Source organism: Haemaphysalis longicornis, unplaced genomic scaffold (assembly GCF_048455015.1).
Source record: "Haemaphysalis longicornis isolate Haplotype H1 unplaced genomic scaffold, Haemaphysalis longicornis Haplotype H1 scaffold_3, whole genome shotgun sequence".
Taxonomy (NCBI): Eukaryota; Metazoa; Arthropoda; class Arachnida; order Ixodida; family Ixodidae; genus Haemaphysalis; species Haemaphysalis longicornis.
Genome location: NW_027526335.1, coordinates 213,597,307 through 213,624,876, shown reverse-complemented (window position 1 = coordinate 213,624,876; position 27,570 = coordinate 213,597,307). Strand labels below are relative to the sequence as shown.

Here is a 27,570-nt window from a genome sequence, read left to right as displayed (position 1 = left end):
GACGTACCCCCTATGACTGCAACACGGAAATAATATTTTCGTAGTGGTTATTTCTATAAGCTTAAGGTGTTTATTAGGAGTAATTTTGTAATTTTTTGGCTGCTTTTAACAAAATAATCGCTTAGGAAAAGGCGGCGTTGCTTGAGGCTGTTGCGACAGTGCTGCCATCTGAGTGCCCTCGCAGAAATTACGTCATCGTCGCTGGCAAAAGCAAGTGAATGGTTCCAGAGGAAAAGAAGCTTCGACACTTCGGCGTGCGTGCATTGTTTCGTCGTTAATAATTGGCTTACCCCAGCGCTACCTACTCAGCGGCCAGTGCTTTGACCACCGGACGCCGTGCTGGTGTGAACCCCATCGGCGGGCTTCGGGCTCTAGCGCGGCGAGAGAGGGAGGCGTCCGCGAGCTCTGGCCGGAGCAGCTCCCCGTTCCCCGTGGAAATGTTGCTCTAAGGCCAGACGCACCGGATTTGCGCAAGGATGCCGTTCCTCGGGACGAGTTCTGCGTTCCAGCAGGATGTCGGTAAGTCCGTAGGGCGGCTCCTTCGGGACGCGCAATTTTCGCACCACCCGAGCAGCCTCTCGCGCAAATTGTCTTCGTAGGCCTGATGGAAACTAGAGTTGTGTGCGAAAAAAAAAATGGATGGTTGTTTCCAAAAAGCGGGGAAGCGTTAGATTTTGGCCGTGTGTCGTCCGATAAGGCCGCGAGCAACAGCTACGGCCAGATCCGAGCGTCGATTATCTCTCCAAAGAGCGTCCGAGTTTGCCCTGTGCGTCACGCAGCGTAGGTCATACAACCTTGTTTTGGTTTTGGTTCTTGTGACGTAGCCGCTACTGAACTTCAAAAGTCGTTAGTCACGCAGGACATCCCCGGCGTCTGCAAATTGCATGAAAGTCTTTTGTAGCAGGTCGTTGCAGTTCGTGCGGGCTGGAAGTGTCCGATTGCTTCCTGTTGCATGCGACGACAGCCGTCAACACCTCGTGACAAAGCTGTCAGTGCTTCTGGCTCTGCTCGCGCATTGCCGGAATCCGCCACGTTCATTTTCACTGACATTTATGAGCCTTTCGAATTTCTGTATAGCATTTTGTCAGTCAGAGTTTAAAACCCGATAATCGTGGCTCGGTCGGGAGCAGTAATCGCGAGCCGAACGGAACTTTTTTTTGCACGCTTCAGTTCCTTCTTGCAAGTGTCGTCAAGGTCGGTAGTACCGAGTCTTTATCTATGGCAAGTTGATCACTGCGAGTGTCCTACCGCAGTGTCTGTACTTAGTCAGGCGCGACTCGGCCCTTGCCTCGAAGGCATATCAATATTTTGCCAGTTGATTCCGCGTCGCGATAGTGGTAGCCCGCTATTGCAATAGCGAACGTCCTTTCCGGCGACTGTATTCCCACCCGGCATTGCAGTTCTTATCAAAGCAGTCCGACGGGCCAGTTAGTCTGGCATGATAGAAAATTAGGGTTGATGTATCTGTCAGCCCCGTCGTTTGCGCAGTTTAATCTAATCAGATGGAGGAGTTTTGCATACATGCATTAGGGGGGGGGGGGGGGGGAGTGTTATCTTCCTTCTCTCCCGTCTGGTACAGGGGGGATTAAAAAAAATGCGAACTGCGCGCATGCGCACTTCTTCCAGAACGTTTGAGAGTGTGGCCTATATTTATGGGACATGCTTGATCAAGAAGCGACGCCGGTCTTCTATTTTGAGGTGCCTTTTCACCACTGAGCAGGATGATCGTTGAAGGGCATAATGGTAGCTGCAATCGGCGTGCTGCGCGCTTGGCTCCCCAATGTACTAGATAACATACCGCTCAATGGCGACAGACCATAAAAAGACGCCTTAAAATGAATGACCGGCATCGCTTCTTTATTAAGCATTTCCCTGTAACAGTAGGCCACACTCTCAAACGCTCTGAAAGAACTACGCATGTGCGCAGTTTACTGACATACAGGCAGATAGTGTAGCATGCGTTGGAGGCTGCGTGCTCCGTTGTTCGCATTTCTTTTAATCCCCCCTGTACACTTGTTGCTTGCGGCACAACTCGAGGATATCAGCTTGTGTGCGCCCAGCATCTGAGAGGGCTGTTCTGCTTACGTTCTACCAAGCATTTTCCGCTTACTAGTCGCTCCTTATGGTTGTGCTGCTATTTCTGCCGCCTAGTCGAGGGGCAGGGTTTTTTTTTTTTTTTCTTTTTTTTTTTCCTTCAAAATTGTTTTTCCAAGCGAAAGCTCCCCTGATGTCGGTAGGATAGGAATAATGTAGGTGTTCCATTGAGAATGCTGTGAAGCATGAAATAGTGGTTATTTCCGCATTTTAATAAAAGAACCACCCTTGGGATGAGCATCTAAGCAGTTATTTTTTTTTCTCCAAAACCCAGCAGTTCGACCAACCAACATTGCGGTTATTTTCGCGAGCACTGAATGAAGGTGGAAGGGACTACACAGCAATGTGGTCCCATGGACGGTCTCCCTCATCAGCGTTCATTTAAGTGTTAGGGGTGTGACGTTCTTACGCCCTATTCGGTGGCCAAAGTAACCTTGGGGGACCTCTTAAAATACCCACTGGCACTGCTGCATGCATGCACCAAATGATGCAGCTCTGATGTCGGGGTGGAATGTGACTCTACCAGGGGCTCCAGAGCCATCACCACTGGACAGAAATGGGCTACATTGGGTGGGAATCTTCTACTTAGTAGGAATTTCTCGTTTAGGTGTTCCACTTACTCTCAACAATAATGCTTGAGGATCTCTGAAAAGTTGGTCTTCATCGTTTTGACTTCCTGAGAGGAAATAAATGTGCCAGTACAGTTGTTTCTGAAGAGAGCGATATTTTGGCCAAATCAGTGGAATGGCAAACTTTTCACAAACTTGATACAATTAGCAGAATTAAAACCTCGAAAGAGAGAGAGAAAGAGTACTGGCAACACCGCATGCTTGGGCACAAAGTTCTCACGCCACCAGAGAGTCTGAAATCTGAGCCGTGCACGCTTGTTACGGATAAACATTTGGGACCGGCAGGGACCGTGTGTTGTCTCCCAATGGCAGTTGGCAGCGGCTCACATTCTAGTTCCCAGTTCCTCTGTGTATTGGTGTTTTCTGAGCTAGTCGGTCAGGGGTCGTTTTCCTCGGCTGGCTGTGATGTCTTTTCACTCATTGGCATGACTGAATCGGCACACTCCCAACTGGCTGACGGTGTTTCTGTTTTGGTAGCAACAGGCAGCGCCCTGCCCCGTCACTTCTGCCCTGTTTGAGCGCTATTGTTTAAATTTTCAGTAGAGTAACACTTTCATTGTACTTACTTGGTAGTGGCCAAATACCTGTACAGGGTATCGATCGTGTTACAGTACTCTGCTAGGCGTGGGAATTTCGCTACGTTCATTATTGGTAGGTAAGCAGAATGTCATGTTATTTAAGATGGTGGCTGTATACGATCTCCTCGATTGGGATTCTGGTGAAGCTAGATAATACAAAAAGTCAGGGCAGATGAAACAAGTGCCAGCTTACACAAATATTCAGAAAAGTTGTGCATGCCCAGAAGGCAGCCATGCAGGCTGAATAGACTTTCCGTGTTGTCTCTCTTTGCCCCACATGTCGAAGTTTTAAAGCGCCGCACCAGGTGAGGGACAGCTTACACAAAGGAGAGACCCTGTGCTCTACAGTGTGTGTCCTTTGTGTAGTCGTCCCTGGCCTCGTCTGTAGTGCAACGCTTTAAAATTTCGCCATGTACCAACTCACCCAAGCCGCTACTTTGCCCGACAACCGCAATTAAAAGTGCATTGCCAACTAGCCGAACAGCAAATGTTACTAAGCTCTATACGACCACCCGTCAAGCGGGCTCTTCTCAACCGAGGCCAGCTTGTGCTTTGATATCTGCTCATCTTTTTACAGCAGGCAATCTGATCTATCCTTTGGTGTCTTTCTTTGCCTTGACGATCCAATGACAGATGTTGTCACGACATCCAGGGCTTCCCAGCCACATTGATCCATCTTGTTTGATGGCCAGGACGCAACTAATGCCCTCTGGTAGGGCCGATGCTCAACTACTTTTATGTAACTTATCAAAGCTTATGCATTCAAGAAAGATTTGCTTTATTCTGTAGCATTTGTGTTTCTTACTTCAGCCGTTATTTTCACTTGTAATACATAGCCTATTGCCTAGGTGGAAGTAATAGGTATAATTATTTCGAACATCATACAAGCCCTACACAGCGCCGTCGCGACCTGCCACTCGGTAACCCACCTTCTACGTCGTGTGGTCACTCGACGGGCGGGTCTTCACGAAGCTAATGCCTGCAGGGTTGCTCACGCCCTCGCGCTCAACAAGTTCTTATACTTTATCCCTTACATCTCCTTCACCAACACTCAACTCAATACCCTTGAGACCGCCTTGGTAGGACTCTACAAAGCAGCACTGAACCTCCCTATCACCACTTCTACAGATAAGCTTTTTGCCACGGGCCTCTTTCATTCCCTTCGCTCTCTCCTCAATCTCCATCGAGATTCCCAGATTTCACGGCTCTCCCTTACCCGTCAAGGTCAATGGTTACTGGTTCAGGCGGGTATATCTCCGATTCCCGTCTCCCCCATTACCCCTCCTGACGCTATTTCGGCGCCCAACCTTCGTATTCTCCCTCTCCCGTCAAACATGTCCCCTGTCCTTCATGCAGGTCGTCGTCATGCGGCCGCGCAGCATCATTCTCCTCTTTTCGCGACCCAGGGAATTGCTTACACAGATGCCTCCTTTGTGGCGCCTCGAGGCTCGTGCGGTTACATTCTGTACCACCCTCACCTTGCTGAAGCAGAAACCCACACTAGCGGCCCGTACCTTCACCCTCCGGAAGCAATGTCTCTTGAGGTTCTCGCCATTGCCCATGCCCTTCAGTCCTTTGCTTCTCTCCCCCCCGTCCCCGAATACACAGTCTTTTCTGACTCTCACGCCGCTATTATACAGATACAAAATCGCTCACTACATTCTATCCTTCAACAGGAGGTCGAACGAGCGGTCTCCGCTCTACAGCCATCCATCGTTTTCCTCCGTTGGGTCCCTGGACATTCCGGGATTGACGGCAATGAGTTGGCGCATCAACTCGCCCGCGAAACTCTTCACCGGGCACCGTTGATCCCCTGGCCCGGGCCCTCGGAGGACGGTGCGAGGCTCTCCCTTCGCCGTACCATCAAGGAGGTCTACCTTCAGCTCCGTCTTGACAAACGCCTCTACCCGCCTCCTCACCCATCACTCACCGTAACGGAAGCTCGACTCCTCCGGCACATCCAAATGAATGCCCTGATCACTCCCTCCCGCCTTTTCCTCTATCGCTATAGGTCTGACCCCTCTTGTCCCAACTGCCCCACTGCCTACGCTGATCTACCTCATTGCTTATTCTACTGCCCGGTGGCTCAGCTATCCGACTCCTATCCCTCTCCATCCCTTTCCATCACCACCTGGACCGACTGGCTCGGCTCTGAAGGAGAAGAAGAACAGCGCAGACTGGTCGCCCAGGCGGTGGACATGCTCGGCCTGTAACTTCGGCCGAATAAAGGTCTTTTCTCTCTCTCTCTCATTATTTTAAGCATAAGAATATCACTTTGTCCGAACTTCCTGCCGTGGTGGCTCTGTGGCTAAGGCGTTGTGCTGCTGAGCCCAAGGACGTGCGTTTGATTCCCGGCCGGAGCGGCCGCTTTTCTGATGGAGGCGAAAAGCGAAAATGCCCGTGTGATCGAGATTTCAGTGCACGTTAAAGATCCCCAGGTGGTCAAAACCTGTACAGAGCCCTCCACTGAGGCGCACCTCATTGCCTGTTTAGCATCGGACCATGAAACCTCATAATCACTTCGTCCAAAATACAAAAAATAATCATTCAGGCTTGCTCCCACACGTGTGCAAACATATGCAGTTGCAGAATGTTGGAATAACGATGCTTGAAATTGCCTCTGCTCTTCATAAATGGAGAAAGGGAACATAAAAGAAAGAGTGGAAGAAGATGAGAAGAAAATAGGCCCAAGAACAGATGAGGCCAACATTGGTACAATGTGATTCTGGGGTTCAGGGTGCCAGGGCATTATTAAAACCACCGAAACTTCCTGGTGCCGCACTGCCGGCCAGTTAAAAGGGAGGCACCGTGCATCCTGTGGCGACGCCAGCCTCGTCCCTAGGGTCAGCATGGTGCAAATTTTTTGGGCAGGCTACACTATTCAGTTGCAGTGCGCTATCCACCAAGCTACAATATTTTTACTGCTATGGGGCAAGCTTGCATGACCATAGCATGACAAAGCAGCAAGCACAGGCCACAACCGAGTTTGTCTGGTGATAGTGGCTTCTTTCTAACTGAGGTTTATTTTTGGTGGTAGTTTTGAGGGCCCTTGTGGAGAAAAGAGAGACTCGGCCCACAACTGCCAAGCACATTTCCAAAGCAGCTGCTGCCGTATATGTGGGCTGGCCTCGCTGCTCGCACCAGGAAGTGCTGGGCTGCAGCTGGCCTCATGCTGCGGTGTTGGCGCAATTTCCTTTGCTGGCTCGCCCCCCGGCTTTTGTACAGTTTCCTGCAAACCTCGGAAGTTTCACCAAGGTTGTGGTTTCACAACCGTCGAATTGAGAGACGGGGTCCGGAAGATTGGCAGAATGAGTGAAGGAGGAAGCTTTGCGAGTGCCTTCCTTTTTGGTCCTAATGTATAAGGGTGGGCAAGTGGTTGTTTCATGCTTGGGTAGGGCGCAGAAGCTGCAACGTGGGCAGGCGTTTTGGCACTGTAGCACTGTGGGTGCCAATCCATGGCTGGGTGCTTTCACTGGTCCAGGTCGCAGTCGTGGAGCAGCCCCAGCTTCAGCCGTTCTGGCTTGTGTCGCTCGACAACCCTTTCACCACTTCCTCTTCTCCTTCTTTGGTTGCACATACTCGCGTACAGGTGATATGGGTCTTTGCAGTCTCTTTTGAACTTGCCTTCAGCTAAACTTTGGTCCTCTGCTTCCTGGTATCTCATCAGTGCTTGTATTGGAGCTTGGGGCTTAATCCTTTTCAGTTTCCCACCCGGCTCCTCCCTCTGGGCCTTTTAACACCTCGAGAAGAAATGGGCATTCCAGTGGGAATTCAGCTTTAGCAACTCTTTGCAGAATTTTTTGTTTTAGCGGATGTTCAGTGGAACTGCTCTAAAAGTGTGAGGACAAGTTGACTTGGGTCAGTAGACTTATGGTGCCGTAAAGGCAGACGTACTACTCATGACAGCGAGAGTTCTTTAGTAATCCAGAAATTGCCAAATGCATGAGAACTGGCATCATGGCCCTATAAATTTTTCTGCACATTTCAGCACTACAATTAGTGGTGGCACAAATTGTAAATGGCAAAATAGGATTGAGGGAGCTTGTTTAGGCATTTTTCTAATAAGAATGATAATTGGGGCAGTTTTAGTGGAACACATTTTTACAAAGACACAGACTGTGGTTTGGTAAACATCACCAGTTCATGTGGCAAGCTTTGTTTTGCTTGCAATTGTGAGACATTTTTCTGTGCCCATGGTGTTTCTTTGGGAAAAGGGAGAAATGCCTAAGCTCCAGGTGGCAATGGTTTCCATTGCATGGCATGCTGCTCTTGCAACTCAGGTGACAGGTGAAATGTCAGGTTGCACCTGGCTGCGGTCTGGAAGTGCAGTTTTTCATTGTGGGGCAATGCACAGCAGGTGTCTGGGAGGAGCTGCAGTGTTCCTAGGATGTTGCCAGCATCATCAAGGGAGCCTGGTGCATGCAGCTGGGCTGAGCATTTTCTGGTTTTGTCGACTTGAACAGTGATTGCTGCAGTGTGTTGTGTGATGAGGAAAAAGGTGGAACGTCATAAAAAGAAAAGGGAGGGGAAGTTGTCATGTGGGAAAAGGTGCGAGGCTGTAGTGAGGGCATGCATGTCATGCTCTGCTTCTTCTGTGCACTACAAGCACAGTTATGTCACCGAAACAGTGCAAAACATGGGGCAACGTAACAGAAAGACGGTACTCAAGCCCTTGTGTACGTCTTCCTTTCACTTTGTTCCTTGTTTTGCGCTGTTTTGGTAGCACTACAAACCCTGCTACAAGCAGTACAACTCACGAGAAGCAAGAAAGTCAAGTGGTGTTGAAGAGAGCACAGTGTGCCAGAGGGGAGGCTGTTTGTGTGGAGCGTAGTCCCTCCCTCCCTTGTCCGCTGCAGAGAAGGCGACGAGCGAGCGCAACACGAGCGAGGACTGGGCCCTGATCCTGGACATCTGCGACCGGGTGGGCACGGTGCCGGGGGGCCCCAAGGACTGCCTGCAGTGCATCATGCGCCGCATGAACCACTCCATCCCCCAGGTGGCCCTGCAGGCGCTCACCCTGCTCGACGCCTGCGTCAAGAACTGCGGCAAGATCTTCCACCTCGAGGTGTGCTCGCGCGAGTTCGAGTCCGAGTGCAAGAAGCTCCTCGCCAAGGTACGAGATCGGGGGGATGCAGGGGGTGGGGCTCCCCCTCCTCCTCACCAGTGGCTGTTTCCCCCACCCAGGGCCACCCCCGGGTGGTGGAGAAGATGAAGGGCCTGCTGCGCAAGTGGGCCCAGGAGGACTTCAGCAAGGACCCGCAGCTCAGGTCAGCCTGGGAGGGTTGCCCGTCTCCCCCGTCCTCTGGCCTGTGTTGCGGCACTTGAAGTGCAGGCATGTCCCCAGCGTGACTGATGCGGGATGTGGTCCCTGCCTTCTCTCTCCCTTGCAGCCTCATTCCGTCTCTGTATTCCAAGCTCAAGGGCGACGGTATTGAGTTTGGCCCCGACACAACGGTGAGTCAGCGGGGGGGGAATCTCGTTGGTGTGTGTGTGTGTGTGGTAAAAAGTGGCTCTGACAAAGGGAGGACTAGGAGAATTTCATCTGTGTGCTAGGCTGCAGCCCACGTGGCTGCCAGTCCATATTTGGCCAACTTTGGTGGGAGGGCCGTATTTCTTAGTTTTCCAGTGCGTCTTCTGCGGTAACTAAGGGGGGAACAGCGCAACATGGACAATACACGAGACAAAGAAAATAGGACAGCCACAAGTGCTGAACCAGCTCGCCCAACCATAGCAGTCTTTTCTTGCGGTGGAATTTATGGGCACAATTGTTTGCGCTTTTGCGTGTACTCACTTTTGCATGCATCATCCGTGAACGTTTAGTGCTCAATTGCTGTTGGAATGCCTTGAGCCAAGCCATAGTGTGTCCTCACTGCCAAGCACTGCTGAGAAAGCGCAACAGTCCTGACAGCCTGTTTCACCACCAACATAGCCACCCTCAGATGTTGTGCATTGACTTTTATGCCACTTGGGCTGTGTGATTGGTGGGAGGGATAGTGATTGGGAGCAGAGATACTAGTAGGTGGGAGCCAGCAGTGTCATTTGTGTATGCACCAGGAGTGCCTTGGTTTTAGGGCTGCCACCTGCCCGGTTTTAAACCGGTCCGACCGGGTTTTTAAACAGCGGGCCGGTTGCCGGTCCACACTTAAAACCGGCCGTCATTGACCGGTTTTTTGGCCCTCGTACCGCAATTGTCGGTTTTGGCGTTTTATGAGCGTCAATTCAACAACTTAGACGATAAATATGTGTCGAGAAGCTGTGCAAAGACACGTGAGCACAGAAAATACGCGGGCGAGCGCGCTGCCCGAGTTGGAGGGGGGTACCTAAGGGAGAAACAAAACAACGAAATGCTGCTGCCGTGGTCAGCAATTGGAGTTACTTTTCAGTGAAGCACATACAGAGCAATAACCAAGCTCTCAATAACTTTCAGTACAAAGGTTATGTTTATTCCTTTTTAAGAAAACGCTACAATGAATGGCTCTGAATGTCAAAAACATGGCGTCTTTTTCTCAACACAAATTAAACATGCTATATACCACGCACCCCCCTTTCCCCAAAGGGCTGGTTTTTTTTCCGGGGAAAGGTGGCAACCCTAGTTGGTTTGTCTCTCTGGTACTAAGGGACAGCGGGTGCCACTTATTCACCCATTGTGTTGTTGGAACCACATGCCCTCGAGGCTCAAAAGAAGTGTTGCACTTGCACCAATGCACACGGTGTTACCGATTCTACCAAGAAAATGTCTGCTCTGACTTGCACTTCTACTGCAGTGACAGAACAGGTGCGCCATCAAGTGTGTGCAAAAACATGCCTGCAGTAGGCTGCACCTTACCCACAGTCCATGATGCTGAACACCAGAGGTCTTGCTAGTACACTCTTCGAACTTCGTAGGTACAGTGAAAGTCTAGAAGGGAAACAGACAAACGAAAAAAGAATAATTTGAATGGGGAATGTGGCATACTGGATGCTCCTTGCGTCGAGGCTTGACTGCGTACAAGTTTTTGTGTGGGCGGTGACTTGCCGTGAGAGTGACTCACTGGCTGCCCCGTGTGCTTGCAGTCCGACTCGCAGCCATCGGAGCAGCCCGGCAGTCGGTCGGCGACCAAGCAGCAGCAGCAGGAAGAGCAGGACCTGGCTCGGGGTGAGTGGGGTGCACGGCCAACAACATTCGTCCCGCTTTTGCACTTGCCCAGGCGAGTCTGGGGATCCAAAAAGCAGCGCATAAAGAGGGCTGCGCAGAGTCTCGGGCAGCCTCAGGCACAGAGTCCTCAGCGTCATCTCGTCACGCTAGCCACGGCAGGGCAGAGAAAACATGCTGTGGGTTACAATGTGAGAGCCCACAGGGCATGGCTTGTGTTCAGCAGTAGTGAACCTTAATGGAAATTATTTCTACCAGAACCTTTTCCGCGCAGTGCATATTCCAGTGATGTTCCCATTGGAAGCAAAAGTAGTTGAGGTTATCCCCCTTATCCTTGGAGGTTATCCTTGGTGCCATTTTGCATTGGTGGTGGTGGTGGGTGTTGGCAGACTCTGTGTGCTGCCAGCGTGCAGCGAATGGGAGCTCCGCGCAAAGCAGTGCTTGCTTCTGAGCGCCCCCGTGTGGCTCCATCGCAGCCATCGAGCTCTCCCTGCGGGACTCCCCGCCCAAGGGGAGCAGCGGCGGCGGCACTGCGGCTAGCGGTGGTGGTGGCAGCAGCCTGTACCCGCGTGCCCCGTCGCCCATGTCAGCCTCCATGGGGCCCGATGGGGGCGGCTCCTCCCTGCCCCCCTCAGCCTCCCTGGCCCCCCCGGATGGCTCCCCGCACCCCCGGGAGCCCCGCAAGGTCCGGGCCCTGTACGACTTCGAGGCGGCTGAGGACAACGAGCTCACCTTCCAGGCGGGCGAGCTGCTGCTCGTGCTCGACGACAGGTGAGCATCTCTCTCTGTGTACTTTCTTTTCACTCCCCCTCTACCCCCCCTTCCCCTCGCACTGGGTTGTATGCTGGTGAGCTCCCTGCAGAGCTCAAAACAGATCCCCAGTGCACTTCCTTTGCTTCTCTTTTCCCACAAACCACGTCAGGTGGGGGTGTGAAGGCATAGACATGAAGGGGTAGGGCATACTGGGCCTCGGAGATTGCTATCGACGCAGCAGCTGCCGTAACAGTTTGTCTCTCGTGGCAACCGTTGTTGAGGGAGCTGAATACGGCGCAAGAACAAAGAGCACTGCCATTGCAATCGCTATGAGTGGCTTTGTTTCACCAGCTTGCATTTTGCGTCGTTTCCACACTCGTTATTTGTCATTACTTGGCTTTGGCAGGCGTTAGACAGCTGCGCATTTTGCGCAGTTTTGATGCAAATTTGTTCTGCGCCAGGCTGCTCAAAAAGCTTGAAAGTTGCAAAAATTGTGCACAGTCTGAGAGCCAAGGATTTTAACGCTCCCGTCAGTTTCTGCGGGGAAAAATGCTTACTGATGCCATAACTTTCCAGTACCCCCAAGTTGATCCTGATTGTAAGGTTTAATTGATTGATCATTCAATTAAAAAAAACGCATGAAATTGCCCGGAGATAGGTTTTTCGAATGTCGCAATGTCGGGTTAAAAAGTTGTTCCATTTAAAACCATTGCAAAGTCCTGTAGCAAAAATACTTATGTGTATTGAGGCAACAAACTACTTGTGCAAGTTGATGAAAAAACGGCAATTTTCGGAGTGCCGTATCTGCAGAATGACATTACTGGGCGCCGTGACATTACGTTGGTGTGTTGAAGATTGGAAAACATGGCCGCCGGGCGAAGCAGTTGTTTGTGGTTCAGGCAGAAAGCCCTTCGCCGATTTCTACCGTGGTTTTGGTTATGGGGGTGGCTGGGTTAACATTTAGTCGTTTGATCTGTTGCGAGAAGTTGTGCGACTCGAAAGACGGGAGTTCATCAAAAAACAAAGGGGCGCCCGCGAATTCGCCGTGTTTCGGCCTCGAGTGTGAGGCGCAGTGTGTGCTTGAAATGAAATTTAGGACTCACTGCGGGGTTCTAAAACGCTGAATTATTGTTGCCTTTGACAGTGAGTTTGCCAGTGGCGGGATTGGGACGATCGACACTGCGGAAGTGGCGGGGCAGGCTTCATCGCCGCAAAATGTCCAAGCAGCGTCCGATAGTGGGACAGGCTATTATTGCACGCTATTGATAATGGTTTTATCTATCTGAAGTGAAATTTAATGCCAAAGTGAGGTGGCTAAACATACCAACGTGGCTCAGTGGGAAAGCTGGTGGGGTACGACGACTGTCACCTCGCTTCGCGCAACTTCGCGCCGTGGCTCTACACTTGTGCACGAAGCTGAATCTGAGATTGCAGAAATAATTTCGGCATTCACATAATAAAAATGTCTTATGGTTGCTTAGTTTTTCAATTCGATATTTTCAACAGACCCTCAAGCTATCTGCATAGAGCCTAAGAATTCTGAAATGGTTTTTTAAAAGGCAGTGCAGTTCGTACCTTGTGGTACTCTGGTAGAAAAAGGCTTTATTAAAATGCTGTTTCAGTGTTGTTTACGTTCAAAACCGATTCAAAAGTGCTCTCTCTCTCTCTCTCTCTCCCCAGTTGGCAAAAAAAATGATTTTTTTTGCGCTCCCTGGGCTTCGTAATAAATGTAATTCTTCTGCTCCAAACCAAGGTTCTCCTGCTCCAAAACAGAGATTTCGCTGCTCCTAAAACTGACCCAAATATGATTCAGCTGTCTCACCCCTGCTTTGGTGAGAGGAGGAAGAGGAAAGGGAGGATGGTTGAGCTGTAAAACAGTACCGAAATGGCTGTGACAGGAATGATGAGGCATTGGGATAACCGTGTTTTACTATTGCCACATTGGGTGCAACTTTTGGCAGCAGTGCAAACTAAATTGGATGTCTCGGGAATTTGGAAAACATGTCAGTGATGTGGAATCAAAAAATATATATTTAAGATTTCCGAAAGAAGTGTTAGCCTTCCCTCTTCTTTTCCCCGTGATTTTCTGGATTAAAAAGCCCCGTCCCCTTAAGCATTGCTTCGGATCGCTACTCTTTGCCAACTGCGGTGGTGTCTCGCAAATATGGGCCCCGTTAATGTAGACTCAATGCAGTATAGGAGCAAAATTTTTTCGGACCAGTCATCTTCAGGGCCCTCTCCCACTTGGCGTAGTGCCAGAGGCTGTTCTGTTGCCCACGTGACATTTTTGGTCGGTTGAGATGGGGAATTCCGGGACGGAATCGTTGAGACAGGGAAGTGCTGGGTGGGTAGGGAGGGGCTTGACTCGGTCGCATCCATTACGTCTTGGCGCCCATTACTGTTGCGGTTGACAGTCTTAAGCCTGCCATACGAGAAACGTGCATGGACTCGCCCTTTCTGCTCCCTCCCTCCTGGGATCCACTTGTCAGTGTGGGGAGAAGGTCGGTCGACCCCCCACTCTGCCGTTTCTCCAGCCTTGCACTACTAGTGCAAGCTATGTCTTTCTTTTTTTGCTTAGGAAAAGTGTGTTTGTAGCGTAAGTGCAAGCACACTCCTGTGGGGGCATCTTCTGACCCCTGCCTTCTTCTCCCTTGCAGTGACCCCAACTGGTGGAAGGGATCCAACCACCGGGGGGAGGGCCTCTTCCCAGCCAACTTTGTCACTGCAGACCTCGAGGAAGGTGCGTGCTTAGCATGCCTAGAGTCTGAGTTGCTTGGATGCACAGTGGTTGCACTTGTGAACCATGGCATGGGTAGCAAGGAACCAGACTGTGTTGGCGTTTGACGGGGGAGGAGGGAAGGAACAGAGCACGTCAAATGATAAAGACCTTGCCTTCAGAGCCTTGATCATCAGTGAAGAGGCTGGAAGGGGAAAACAGAAGTCTGTCTATGCCAGGCTTTTTCAAAAGGATGTGCTGGGAAAATGTGTGCCAGATTTGGACGGGCTCAAGTCTTGAGCGATCTCTGTGTAGAAAAGCGCACTGCAGTGAAGTTTCCTCAATTGCGCAGTGTCAGTGTGTTTATTAAGGCTGCTTCTGCTGTGGCCTCCTTTCAGTAGTACATGCCACTAGAGAGTGTAGTGCCTGGTGACCACTATGACGCAGTGCAATGCTTTCCCTTCTTGTGGCAGTGAGAAGACGATTTCCAAGTAAGCACTCTTCACGAGCATGGTCAATTACTGCCTCCACTACCAGTGTTTCACTGCAGCCTATTTGGCTGGCCCGTGCAAAGTGCTAGAGATGAAATGCATAAAAAAAAATCGGAGAGATTGTAAGTGTCTTTACTGCTCAGTAGATGGTGCCAGCTCTGAGAGCACACTTGGAAAGTGCCAAACTCAAATGGGAAAACGTCGAAATGTGAACTTGAAAGCGTCCATAATAGGCTATCGATTTGAATAGGTGTGGGAGGAAGGTGTTAAGCCCCTAGCACTCAAATTTTCAAGACTGGGGAATATCCGGTACTTTCCCTCATCTGTGAGATGCAAGTAACCCTGGCCTGGTTCTATTTTAATTCTGTTTTAATTCTTGGAGTATAAACTTTTATTCATAAAATGATCAGGCTAAAATTCACACGAGAAAGAAGTTAAAAGTGGCGCGCGAAATCGCGAACAGTTGCGAAATGTTCGCTGCATTTGCGTCCGTCCTATACTGGCGTGCGGTGCGGTCAGCCATGTGCAAGTGGCCGCGCGTATTGCACTCTGCGATATCCAAAAGATTAAGTGAGCTGCAGCAAGATGCCTTTTGTGAGCATTTGCAACATGTAAAAGTTTCTGCAAAAATTGCACAGCTGTTTCGAGGAGTGTCTTCCCTTAAACTAAAACTGTGCAGGAGAGTATGTTGCTGGGCAAGTCGATACTTGGCTAAGGACCAATTTCAAGACACACAAGGCAGCGCTTGCCCCGTGTGTCTTGCAAGTACGTATTTGTCCACCTTTGGCATTAGAGCCATGCAGTTTTGGTAAACCTGTAGGGCGCGTGCGTGCAAGGGAAGTGGGCCAGAGCGAGAAGTGGCTGGGGTGGGGGCAGGCCCCCAGGGGTGCCCTCTCCGTGCCCTCGGAGGACGCTCCGGTGGAGTGGCCACGGGTGGTGTGCAGAGGCTGCTGTGGGAGCTCGCTGGATGATCATGGGTCTGCTGCATTTGCAGTGCAACCATGCCGAGTTTCCCCCGAGAGGCACGTGTTCACCCCCTTCCCTTTCCCTCTTGCGGTGCAGGCCGTCCTCCCGAGCCGGAAGCCCAGCCTGAGCCCGAGGCACCGGTCGCAGAGCCCGAACCACTGCAGGTGGACCCCGTGAGTGCTGGCAGGGCCACAAAGGGGATATAGAGGGGGGTGTGGATGCCGGGCTTGTGCTAACTGGGCTCTAGGGTTCCCCCCCGCTGGATGGTTGAACAGTGCAACCTCTGGTGGTTGTGCTGCACTGCGATGTCAGGTGCAAGGAGGAGGCAGGGGACACATCAAACACCGAGTCAGGCAGCTTAAGCCCCAATCTTTCACATTTGCGAAGAAGCGCTGGACTTAGTGCGAGTGCACCAATCACATCAGAGGTCGTGAGCAAAGGATCGTACCATATTTACACAATCTTGGGTCGACTTTTTTTTTTTTTTTTTTCTAAATTTGACTACCGAGTGTTGGGGTCGAATCGAACGTAGAATCGAAATCAAACCATGTACCGCTAGTAACGGCAAGGGAAACGAGAAATCAGAGGTGCTTCCAGCTGGCGAAAGCCTTGCACCCTCGTTTCCATGGTTACGGTCAAAGCGTGGCGTGTTAATTTACTGTTGCATACATTCTGGCATCAAGAAAAATGTTTCAGACTTTGAAAGTTAGTGTTCACGATCTGTGCCCTTTGGGTGACTAACCTTCCACCATCGCATTTGGAAGTGTACTGAACAACGTGATATGATTGTTGCTATGTTAGCACCGCGCATTGAATCGAGGAATTCGCTAATACTTATTTTGTTTATTAGGGACGAACAAAATGCTTCTTGAATGCAAATAACGTACTCGCGAATAAAAGGAACTCGCGAGCGGCTGCTTCTGTCAGCCGCCATATTTGTTTTGATATCGCGCGGTAGCTTCGACGGTTGTGGTCTCGCAGCGAATGTGTTCTCATGATTGGGAATAAGTTTCCTGCTTAACCCACAGCACATCGCTATTCCGCGTGCTATCACAGAAGCTTCTCTTTTTTAACATCTACTGCGCGCACCACGAGCGTACGCCTCTTGGGGGAGCATTGATCATTGATGGAAGAGCCACCGTAGGGGTGTGTATTGGTAGTTGACGGAAGAGCTTCTCTCTCGGCACTTGTTCACAGCAGCATTTAAACAAGCTGCTTTCTCCACTCGCCTTTTTTGAGATGCAATTTCGGGGCAATCGACCTACATTCGAGTAGACTTACAATTGTGTAAATACAGTAGTTGCTTTCCTCGTTGCACCTGCTTTCACTTGCGCTCAGTTCAATGTCGGCAATGTAGTCCTACCAACTCTCCCATGGTCGCAACACCATCATCCACAACTTACCGAGCAATCCAGCAACTGCATCTGGAATTTGTGACAGCTCACTGCACACTTGGGCGACACCAGCGGTGGCTTCGTTTCACTCCTCGGGATTTCCCAAGTCGTCACTGGCATGCACAAGCAGCAGATCTGAAGCCATTTCAGGCGGTTTCTTCGCTAACACCTGCCCGAAATGTTAATCAAAGCTCCCTGCCGATTGTGCTGAGGGTGCTCTTGGGAATCTTGGGCATCGCCGGGATGTCAGACTTCTCACCACGCTCGACTTGATTTACGATTGCCAGCTTCACGGCGAAATGCAAATTCGGCCGCTCTGCGCTAGCTACAGCCGTCAAATAAGTGTTTCTAGCGCTAGCCGCCGCAGCTGCACTTCAGAAGAAAAACCTCGTCAAGTGCGAACGGCACAAACACAAGAAACGGAAGGAAAAAAAAAAAAAAAAGCATGGTGGACGGGCCAGGATCATTTTTTGCATGGGGGTGTGACAGCTCGCCTTGGCCGTCGCGGGTTGCATAACGATAGCGAGGGAGAGTGAGAAGGAAGGGATGCTGCCCATGAGCGGCAGGGCTAAGCCACTTTTGAGGGTGTGCCGGCGGAATTTCTCCTCTGCCTCGAGGGAAAGCCAACTTGGGGGGCACTCCTGCAGCATTTGCCACTCGATATATCGGCTGTCGCTGCTATTTTTGTTCGATACAGGTGTAATTTTTGCTGTATATTCTCACTGAAGATATACCGAGACCAGAAATGGTTCGATATACAGTATAATTCGATGTAAATGGGTTCGATATAGTCGGGTTCGACTGTACTCGCGCTGCTGTCGACCATGCAGTGTGCCTTTCTATGATGAGTGGGCTGGGAGGCACCCGTAGGAACGAAAAGAAACTTAAAGCGAAAATTTCGTGTCAGTAGTGCTGCTGCTGCCTCTCTCCCCCAGCCCACCTTGTTTTCTGTTGAGGCAAAAGCATGAACTGCCCTATTTGGCAAAAGAGTGCCTTTCCTCTTGTCGTCCAGTCCATAGAAGGGCTGCCTCTGTAGAGAGTAGATAAAAGCGTAGGTGCGATTCAGTGGGCCTTAGCAGCCGGATGTGGTACCATTGTGCTGTCTTTGCACATTGCCAGCAGCACAACAGAAGTCGTTGCCATTGCTGCACATGCCCTCTTGGGCTATTGGCCAGGAGTGAGGAGCCTCGAGGGGCTGGTGTGCCTGCTTCGCAGCATTGGAAATGGGAAGCGCAAAAGTTGCGGTGCCATGTGGCACCGGAACGTGGTGGTGCGGGAGTTGAAGAAAAGAAGCCGGTCAGAGCAGTGTGTGCCAAAAAACAGAGGTATCAAAAGCGAAGGCAAAGATGCTCCTGTTACGACATTGCAGCAAAGAAGCTGTTGATGAGTGTCGCTTTTACCTTTGAAGGACGTACGCATACTTAAGTGCCGCGAGAAACTTTCCTTATTCTGGGTGCCCTCTGACGGGGCAGAGAGGCATGTTTGCCTGATCCATTAATCGGAGCAGCTGGCTGCTCGCTTGTGGAGGTTGGGTGAGCTGCCAAAGGGTGTGCTGCACCGCCTGCAGCCTGTTGTTGCCCTGTGCACGTGCAGTGGTGATGCGTGCCCCCTCCCCTCCATGCAGGCCCAGATCGATGAGACCCTGCAGCGGTTGCACGACGCCAACCCCCGGAGTGGCCAGCCGGACCCGCCCGAGCTGCTCGCCCTCGAAGGTGGGGGCTGCGATCCCTTCCTCCCTGCTGCTGCTGCTGTGGTGGCCACAATTGGCTGGGGGCCCACTGTGGGCTCCAGTGATGAAAAGGGGGGCAGGGAAGCGAGGCACCCACTCTGCCCTGGCAGGGCCTCGGCTGTTCCCCCCAGGAGCCGGGCGGCTGACAAGGCACCCTTGTAATGTGGTGCCCTCTTTTGAGTGGCACACAGGGCAGCAGCTAGGGGGACCGTGGTCTTTAGTTGGGGCCTCTTCTTGTAGGGTGAGCAAGCTGGTTTCGGCAGATGCTTGAGTACGTTGTTTGCTGGTTGATTTGATTTGCGGTGCCCTTTTGCCACAGAGTTCCAAGGAATCTGCCACTGGTTTCAACGCCAGGATTCGATGAGAATGACGGGTAGAAGTGGAACTGGATTGCGTGGGATTGAAACATGGCTATTGCACGCTTATTGCACTTTTTAACCAGAGAAACGCTTATTGCACAGTTCACTGTGTACAAATTACACTGTGCACAAAAAAGTTGGTTCCTAAAAACTGGTTTTCAACAAAATATAACGGCATGTTTAGGTCAAAAGCAGACACGAGGTCATAGTGGTTTTTGGAGCACGTCCACCATTTGCTGCCGAATACAACAGGATGAGGACTTTTTCAAAAAAATGATGTGTGAACGTCTCGGCACTGGTAGTTTTTGTTATTAACAATATTTTCTTTGCTAAAAACAGAAACAGTTTACCATTAAAAAATCCCGCCATCTCCACGAAGTGAATGGCCTAGACCTGGGACATTCACCTAGCTCTCAGCTCACAGATGGGCTGCTAACCTAGCTCTGTCCTACCAGCCACCGCCGGTCCGGCTAATCTACGTCGTAGAAATGGCGTTGACACAGTTTGGCCAACCCAAACATTTCCCAGTTTGCCTAAACTGCAAAAATAGAACACTCTGCCACTAAAGTGGAGCCACAACACCTACCGTATTTATTCGAATATAGGTCGACCTTTTTTTTCCGAAAATGTGCTTAAAAATTGAGGGTCGACCTATAATCGTGACCGAAGAACCTCGACCTATAGTCGTGATCAAAAATGGCGAGCGCACCAAGCGATCCGTTTCTCCGTCGCGTCCGGCGCTCCTCAATTTGAGGCGGCAGCGCGGAGCGTCTAGAACAAAGACAGGCAAAAAAAATAAAGGAAAAAATAACAAAACAATCAGCGTAAGAAAACCACCCACAGTCACTGCCGGCATTACCTGCGGCCGAACCGGACACGAGCGAGCTGACGTACTGGCTAGAGAGCCAGATTGGCTTGGCTTGGTGTCTTCGGAGCTGCGGTAGCGGCTAGCGCGAGGTGGGGGTAAAGGTGACCTTCGCCACCTAGCGTAGCCACCTCGTGAACGAAACGGCGTTGCCTGCTTCGCTCGCTGTCTCTACTATCTCCCGTTCTCCGTTTCATGCGCTTTCTTTGTGCTTGCTTCGTTGTGATTTCCGCAGATAACGTTTTTCTCGTGCGCATTTCGCGATGTCACGTCGGACTTTAAGCGGCGGGTGATCCTGTTTGCTGAGAACTTGAACAACTGCGCCGCTCAGCGAGAGTTAGACGTTAATGAAAAGCTGATCAGGGGATGGCGGAAACAGCGGGACGAACTTTTTGCTTGTAGGGGACTGCGTCGTGCGTTTCGTGGCCCTACAATTGGGAGGCACGATGCTCTCGAGAAAAAACTCCGGCTGCACGTGGAAGAGGAGCGTGCGATATTCAGACCAAAGCTCAACAGTTAGCGCTGCGAGGCAGGATTGGCCGTTCAGCCTTCAAAGCCAGTCGGGGGCGGGGGTGGGTAATGAACTGCGGCGCATGCGGCGCAAGTTCCGACGACGACGCAGTGTGTGGCTCCAACCAGTGAGGTGACCGCGTTGTAAATAAATGGGAGTTTTAAAAAGTTTCCTCAAGTTTTTTCTTAAAAGTATGGGTTGACCTATAATCGAATATATTATTTTTTTTTCGGCGACTTCAATTTTTAGGGGGTCGACCTATATTCGTGCTCGACCTATTTTTGAATAAATACGGTAATTCTCCTGGTAAAGTCACTGCATAAAGCACCGTAATTTGTGTTTTCGTGCTCATTCTGCCGACAATGAATTCATAAAACCCACTGGAACTCGCAAGTTTGGTTATACAGTTGAACTCGCAAGTTTGGTTATACAGTTGAACTTCGTTATAACAAAATTGAAGGGGCGTCGCGATTTGCTCGTTACAACCAATATTTCGTTATAGCCATAGCGGGCATTTATGCAAATATGGGGCGCTGTACTTGCCCAAAACAAATAGCGGGCGCAATTGCATCGCGACGCATAGCGGCACAAAGCAACGTAACCACATTCCAGAGATAGAAACGGAAAACCATGCACCTTATTGCAGTTCAAAATGCGTAACCCATATTTCAAAACCTGACCTTGTTGCACAGAAGTTTGTAATTGGACGTTAATGCATCTTTCTGATGCAAACGACGGCTCGCTCAGCTTTGTGCTCGATGTGGCAGCTTTTATCATAGCTGCCCTCACGTCTACCGTCTTTCACTTTCACTTCCTAAGCAGCATTCATGCTGCTCGAATCGCGTGCAGCGCGATAAAAGATAAGGCTGAAGCAGTAAAAAAAAAAAAAAAGAAAAAAGAAACAAAGAAAACATGCCCACAACTTCAACGCAGCTGCTGCGGTGCCTGTCGCCAAGTGATAACAGTTGCAGGCAAGTGCACCGCGGCTGTGCGTGCTGTGTGCATTGGCTGCATGCCGTGTGTAGCGAGAGGAAGTTGGGAATGGCTTCATGGGCACAGCGCCATCCGACTTTGCACGTTTTGCTGGAGCATGCATGGCGGGAGTTTCAAAATGCTAAAAATACAGTTGTGTGCACAGTCTCAAATCCCCGTTGCGCACTGCCATGAAATTGTCTCAGAATTTTATTTTCAAACGAAATTTGTTCATTATATCCCGTAATGGGCAACTTTTACCTCGTTAAAACGAGGTTTTAGATACACTGGTTTCTATGGGAACTTTCAAGGAGAACCACGATTTGCTGGTTATAGCCAATATTTCAATATAGCCAGTCTCGTTATAACGAGGTTTTTAACTGTAGAACATTTCCACTGAGCGCTGCGCCTGCGCACACGTGACTCTGAATTCAAAGGTGAATGCATTCGCAAATGTTTTTCCCCAACAACGCACCGTATATTCTCTACACTAGCAAAGGCATGCGAGCAAGACCATGATGAAAACAAAACTGGCTGCATGACCCAATTCATAGTACTTTCTGCAAGCCACCAAGTGCCAATCCAAATCCACTTCTACCCATCATGTCCATTGCTGTGGACGATCGCAGTGCCAGGCTCTGCTCTAGGCATTGTTGTATGGAACACTATGCCCAAAGTATTCAACGTTTTTACAGTATTCAAAAGTTATGATTGATGAATAAATTGAAATTGACTATTCTGCAAAAAATGCATTTTTTTTCTTCAATTTCACCACATTGAATTTAACTTTTTTTTTTTTTTTGGCTTGACTTTTTTGATCATGGCCCAGGCTGACCTAGCATGTGGAAATGCGTATTGCACAAAAGTGTGTGCTAACCATGGGGTGTACTAGCTGAGCTCAAGTGCTGCTTGCACGTGAAAAGTGAAGGTGGAAAAAGAGGCATTTTGGTCAGTACCTGGTGGCACAAATGAGTGGTTACTGCACGTTGGCTGTCTCTCTTACAGCATTCCTGTTCATAGCATGCCCATCCAGCTGTTGGAGAGCTTGCACCTCTTCACGGTGGTGTTGGCAAAGCATTTTTGTGCAGCTGCTTTGCCATGCTGTCCGTTGTAGTGCACCTTTTCTTCTTTTCTTCCGTGCCCAGCACATTTTGGCAGCCATGTTTTAGAGTTCCATCACTTGTAACACACGTGAGGACTCCCTAGTGGCCAGCAGGGAAACAGCACTGTCTTCTGCACAGCCCCGACAGTGGTGGCAATGGCATTCCTCCTCCTCCTCCCCCCCCTGCTGGTGCCGTGCAGAGCGCTGTGTGGGCATGGGCCCCCTGATCGAGCAGGAGCTGGAGCGCATTGACCGGCGCCACGCCTCCCTCACCTCGGTCAGCCGGCAGCTGGCCGACGCCCTGGCCCTCTACCACGGCCTCATGCGGGCACCGCCCGCCCTGCACCAGCAGCAGCAGCCGCCACCACAGGCCGCCCCGCCCACCGGAGGAGCACCCATGGTGGGCGCCCACTCCTCCCTACGTTCCTGCTGGGCTTGGGGCTCTTACAGCAGGGAGTTTGAAGCAGAAGCTAAAAGGCCCTGACTGGTGAATAGAACGAAACTGTTCGCAAAGATGGGGCTCCCGTGTGGGAGCCAAAACGGCCGTTTTGGTTTTTTGTTCTGTCTACTGGCTGGTGCCTTGCAGCCGCTTCAATGTACCCTCCTGACCAGATGAGCATTCGTCGAAACTTGGACTTGGGCAAGGAGTTTCCTACATCTGAGCAGCAGTGTTCGATGGCGCGGGATCATTTGGTGGCGTCTGGTGCCTGCAGCTAAGCGGAAGCAAAGATCGAATGGACGGGCATCCGTTTGTTGGCTGGAGACAGGTGGGCTGGGCCTGATTCCACAGCAGGGGAGGCTGCTTTCCACCAGCCTCGTAGCAGCTGTGGCACACACGCGGTGTCACTAGTATCGGGGTGGCTGCTACGTGGCGATGAACTCGAATCGCTCATTCAGGAACTGCCTTGATAGTAGCGACAAGTACTGTAGTAGTGGGAGTGACCCCAAGTGGGGTACCACCAGGGGGTGACGGGGAACTCCCTTGGCAGGCGGGAACCTTGAACGTTGGGTGCTGTGGGCCATGCCAGAAGCGGGAATGGGCTGTGTCTTGTACAAAGAAGCCCGGTTCCACAGATGCAGTGCCTTTACATTGTTAAAAGTGCCTGTCAGTGAGCGTGCTCTGTGTGGGTGGTGGTGTTCCTCCTGCAGTGGTGCATTCCGATGTTTCCCTTGTCCTGTCGCCTCATTGGGTGGACCAAAAAGGGGGCATGCCAGGGCGTGTTTGGAGTGCTGCTCCAAAGGTGCATTGCTTGTGCACCAGGGGTGCAGAAGTTGTCCGTGGGTAGAAATCTGAGCTTTGCCCGTTTCATGTCCGTTCCACAGTGCCCACTTCACGCTAGCCCCGGATGGCTGAAAGCAGGGTGTGACTCAAAACAAGCGATGCTTCAGTGCACGCACGGGGCGCCATAACTGAAAGTGTGTCCCGACTGAAGTGGGGCATTGCTGAGGTGGACGCAGCTCCCAATGTAACAGTGCTCGTCTGAGTCGGGCACTGCCGTGTTCTGAAGGGAGCCCCCCTCCCTTCTCTCTCCCTCCCTGCAGCTGTACGGCCCCGTGGGTGAAGGCATTCCCAGCGGTGCCCCCGACCTGCGAGGTGGCATGGGGGGCATGCCTCCACAGATGCCCATGTCCCCACCACCGTTCTCTGCAGGGTGAGTGACCGAGTGCCGGCAGCCGTGTCCTTGTGGCCTGCCTCTGGAGCACTTCTTTCTGCTGGAAATGAGCATGTGCACTGTGCGTCAAGCGGATAGCATCACAAGCACTTGGCCGAGGCTAAAGCGTAGCGACATTTGTCGTGGTAAAAGAAATTGCGAAGCTGCAGCAATAAGCATTTCACTGTGCAGCCCCGGAATTAATTGTGACCGCTTTAATTCCGTCCATCAGGCGCCACCACCACCTCCTTCACCAATGCAGCTACAAAGCTTTGTAGTCCACCTTGGTTTGCATTTTGAGATCTTGCCGCAATGGGCCGTTTCTCCTCCTGTGCCTTTGGCACAGGAGGAGAAACGGATGAGAAACGGAGAAACGGAGGAGGATGGTTATGCCTTTGGCAATCGCTGAGGGCATCATCCTGCTCAGTTAGGTTCTCTGGGGCCGTTGTGGGGGTGCTAAAGGGGTGTGGGGAACACCTTGTGAAAGCGGCAGCTTACTGGTGTGCTGGGCATGAGCCCAGTCGTCCCTGTCATCCCTAGCACTGGATTGTGCTAGGGACGACTGCTTGCGATATATTGCAGAACAGAAGTAGACACAGAGGAAGGAGAGGTGTGTGGAGAGTGCGGCTGCAGACCCACGTGCAAATAGTTTGCCCCCCACTGGTGCTGCCAAGGTACCACGCAACTGCGGTTCGTGACCAGGGATTTAGAACCAGGAATGCAGGGGAAGTGAGATGTTTACCACTTGCAGTGGCTGTGGGATGGGCAGGGTCATTTGTTTCTGCTTGCATGCATGACAACTGTTGTGCAGTTGCCTAAAAACAGTGGAAGGGTACCGAATGTCAACTGCTTGAGCAGGTGTCCCTGAGAAGTGGTAAAGGGCCCAGCTCTACGCACCTCCTCGTGCACAGCGTAAACAAATTTAAACTGCTGCTTCAAGGACAGTCTCGTACATTCCACCCTGTGCACACTACACACATGCTGCGTGAGCAACACTAGCTCCACTTGGCTGCCTGGGGAGTTCAGGAACCACTGTGTGTGTAAAGTGTGTTGACTAACTTGTTCACGTACATTACCCAGGCTTTGTGGTGACATCCTGCCAGTCTTCCTTGCTGTTTTAGCTTAATTTGGGGAAATAGCACTGTATTCAGTGCTAGTGTAGTGCTGCTCTGTCTTATTTATGTGACCGTGTTTGCCAAGTCATGCCCAGTGTTTCATGAAACGCTTACTAACAGCCGTAACAAAAATGCGCCTGCTACGAGCCTTTTCAGAAGAACAGAGTGGAGGCAGCGGTTTTTGAGCGGTATTATTGTGCCATCTATGAAGGCGGATAATCAGCATACTAACTTTCACTATAGGTACCTGGCCATATGACCATAAAACATGGTGAAACAGGAGAATTTCAGCTTAAATTGTTTAATTTTTCAGTAAATACAGCATCGTTTGCTGCCAGACAAGCCCTAAGGACAGTATAAAGCACCAAATCTTTCAAATAAACAAAGAAAAATAAATTGAGGTGTACACTCACCTGGCCATATTGGGCGGTTAGGTTTGGCCATGGTGGGTGTTGCCGTGTGTGGCTGTAGTGGTGCATCTCAGAACTTGCCTGTCGAGTCCCATCATCTTGTGGTGGGGGGTGTTCTTTTTCTCTGGGTTGCAGGCCCGGTGTGCCAGCGGCAGCGTCCGGCATGGCTGGCCAGGGAGTGCCGGCCCCCGTGGGCTTCCCCCTGCTCTGACCAGGGGAGGGTCGCGTCCGAGAGGGGGGAGTGGGAGAATAAATTTGCTCGTTGGGAGGACCTCGTCAGTGCAGGCTCCCTTGCCGCTGCTAGCCAGAGGGTTTTTAAGAGAAGCGTTTCGAAGCACTTGTGCAAAATAATAAACAGATACTTACCAGAGCTCCTGTCTCCTCCTTGGGACGTCTTTGACATTCTCCGTGACCTGCTTTTGTGGGACACAGTGCTTGCACCACCATGACATTGCGCCCAAGTACTTCTATCTGCAAGGGGTGGCAGTAATTGGAAATGCAACGACAAAGTTTCCTGCACTCCTTTTTTTTTTCCTTTCTTGCGTGCAAGACCTGTGCAAGTTTTGAGAAATTCTGCAGCAAAAGGGCTTGCACACTAGTCCGAACTTCCACACCGAAGTGACAACTTCATGCTTATTAGAAAGACGCTTGGTGCCATGGAAAAGGTGCCTGACAAATGTCGCCATCTGGGCTGGCTTGCTAGGGTTTTCTTTCTCCTGTGCCTTTGTTTATAAATTCAGAGCGCAGCTCTTATGCGCCCACCCCTGTGGTTTCGCATTGTCCCTCGCCGTCTGTCAAACTAAGAGGCCACTTAGGATAGAGGGAGCAGCAAAGCGGGGGATGAAAGTATTGCCAAAGGGAGGGGAGGGCGGTAGTATATGCTGAGGCGGCACAAGGCATGATTCCCGGTGGCGACACCCTACGAGGTACTAATGCCAGAGTAGCACTGTCGTGCATCCATCAATGTCGCAATCACTTCCAAAGAAAGAACAGCTGTGCGCTGCCACTGAGATGACTGTAGACCGCGCTGTGCTCGGATTTTACATTAGGGTGTATCGCAATAGTCAGCGAAATTTTTTCATTTGTTAGCAACTTTATACATTTTTGTATTTCCTGCAGAATGCATAATTGTTACGAGCCAACTGACTCCAAAACAAAGTTACTTCACAAATTCTTCCCATTGCAGGCGGAAGTGGTGTAGAAAAATATTTTTCCGAGACAAAAAAAAAAAAATGCTGCGAACAAATCATATTTCCTGGAGTCGCATTAAAACAACCTGCCCGATCATTTTCACAACTTGCTCTGCCATGCCCTCTTCCTAGTACTGTCGTGCCCTGTTTCTGCACTCGCCCTGCCCATTGTTCGATGCTGTCAATTTGGCTCTGTTCATGCACACCACCTCCGATGCCTGTTTCAACAGTGACCTGTGAGAACAGGTGAAACACCGTATCAAGATACCAGACCCCTTGACAGGTGAAATACAGGCCATTGCACAGCTATTCTACTGCGCGAGTGCCATTCAAGTCCAAAAACTGCCGAGAAATAGCCAAGCTGCCGTTCGACATTTACTGCACATCACCAACGCCACTCAAACTACCACATCAGAAAAAGAAAAAAAGAAAGCTAAATCATTAATGTAATGCTTCAGTCTAGTATTTCCTTTCAATCACGTACGATAGTTTGGTCGGTGACAACTTTTTCAAACTGGCAAGAGAGCAAGTGATTGTAAAACACCTCTGTATAACCCTCTGAATGGTGATTCTTTGTGCCAGAAACCATTTGCCAGTGTCTTGCGTTTAAATGCTGCAGTTAATTGTCACCATCTGGTAGGAGCAAAATGAAGTACCCAGGCTCTGTCCAGTCGGGAGATAGAACTGGGCTTGTACCTTGGGGAAACTGCAAGAAACAAGGGTGAAAGCTCGTGCAAATGTAGCAGCTGCCACATGTTGCACTACAGCCCATCGCTTGTGTGTTCTTTCAACCTCATTTTTTTTGCGTTTTGACTACATATGAGCCTTCAATAGAAGCCAGCCCATGAGCCAACTGATCATATTGAATGGCACATGTAAAAAATGGCGAGCCAAAACCAGTGTTTGTGCTTC

General features: G+C 50.7%; 1 protein-coding gene across 1 annotated transcript; it reads left to right on the top strand.

Annotated features, from left to right (window-relative positions):
• Positions 1-169: 169 nt before the first annotated feature.
• On the top strand, positions 170-25,838 carry Stam (signal transducing adaptor molecule). The gene is made up of 12 exons (XM_077705046.1): positions 170-519; positions 8,158-8,414; positions 8,486-8,568; positions 8,692-8,755; positions 10,355-10,436; positions 10,910-11,204; positions 13,844-13,926; positions 15,456-15,532; positions 18,378-18,465; positions 22,492-22,691; positions 23,834-23,943; positions 25,604-25,838. Exons 1-12 carry the CDS (start codon positions 477-479, stop codon positions 25,677-25,679), a joined length of 1,458 nt encoding a protein of 485 aa, XP_077561172.1. The 5' UTR covers positions 170-476; the 3' UTR covers positions 25,680-25,838.
• Positions 25,839-27,570: the final 1,732 nt, after the last annotated feature.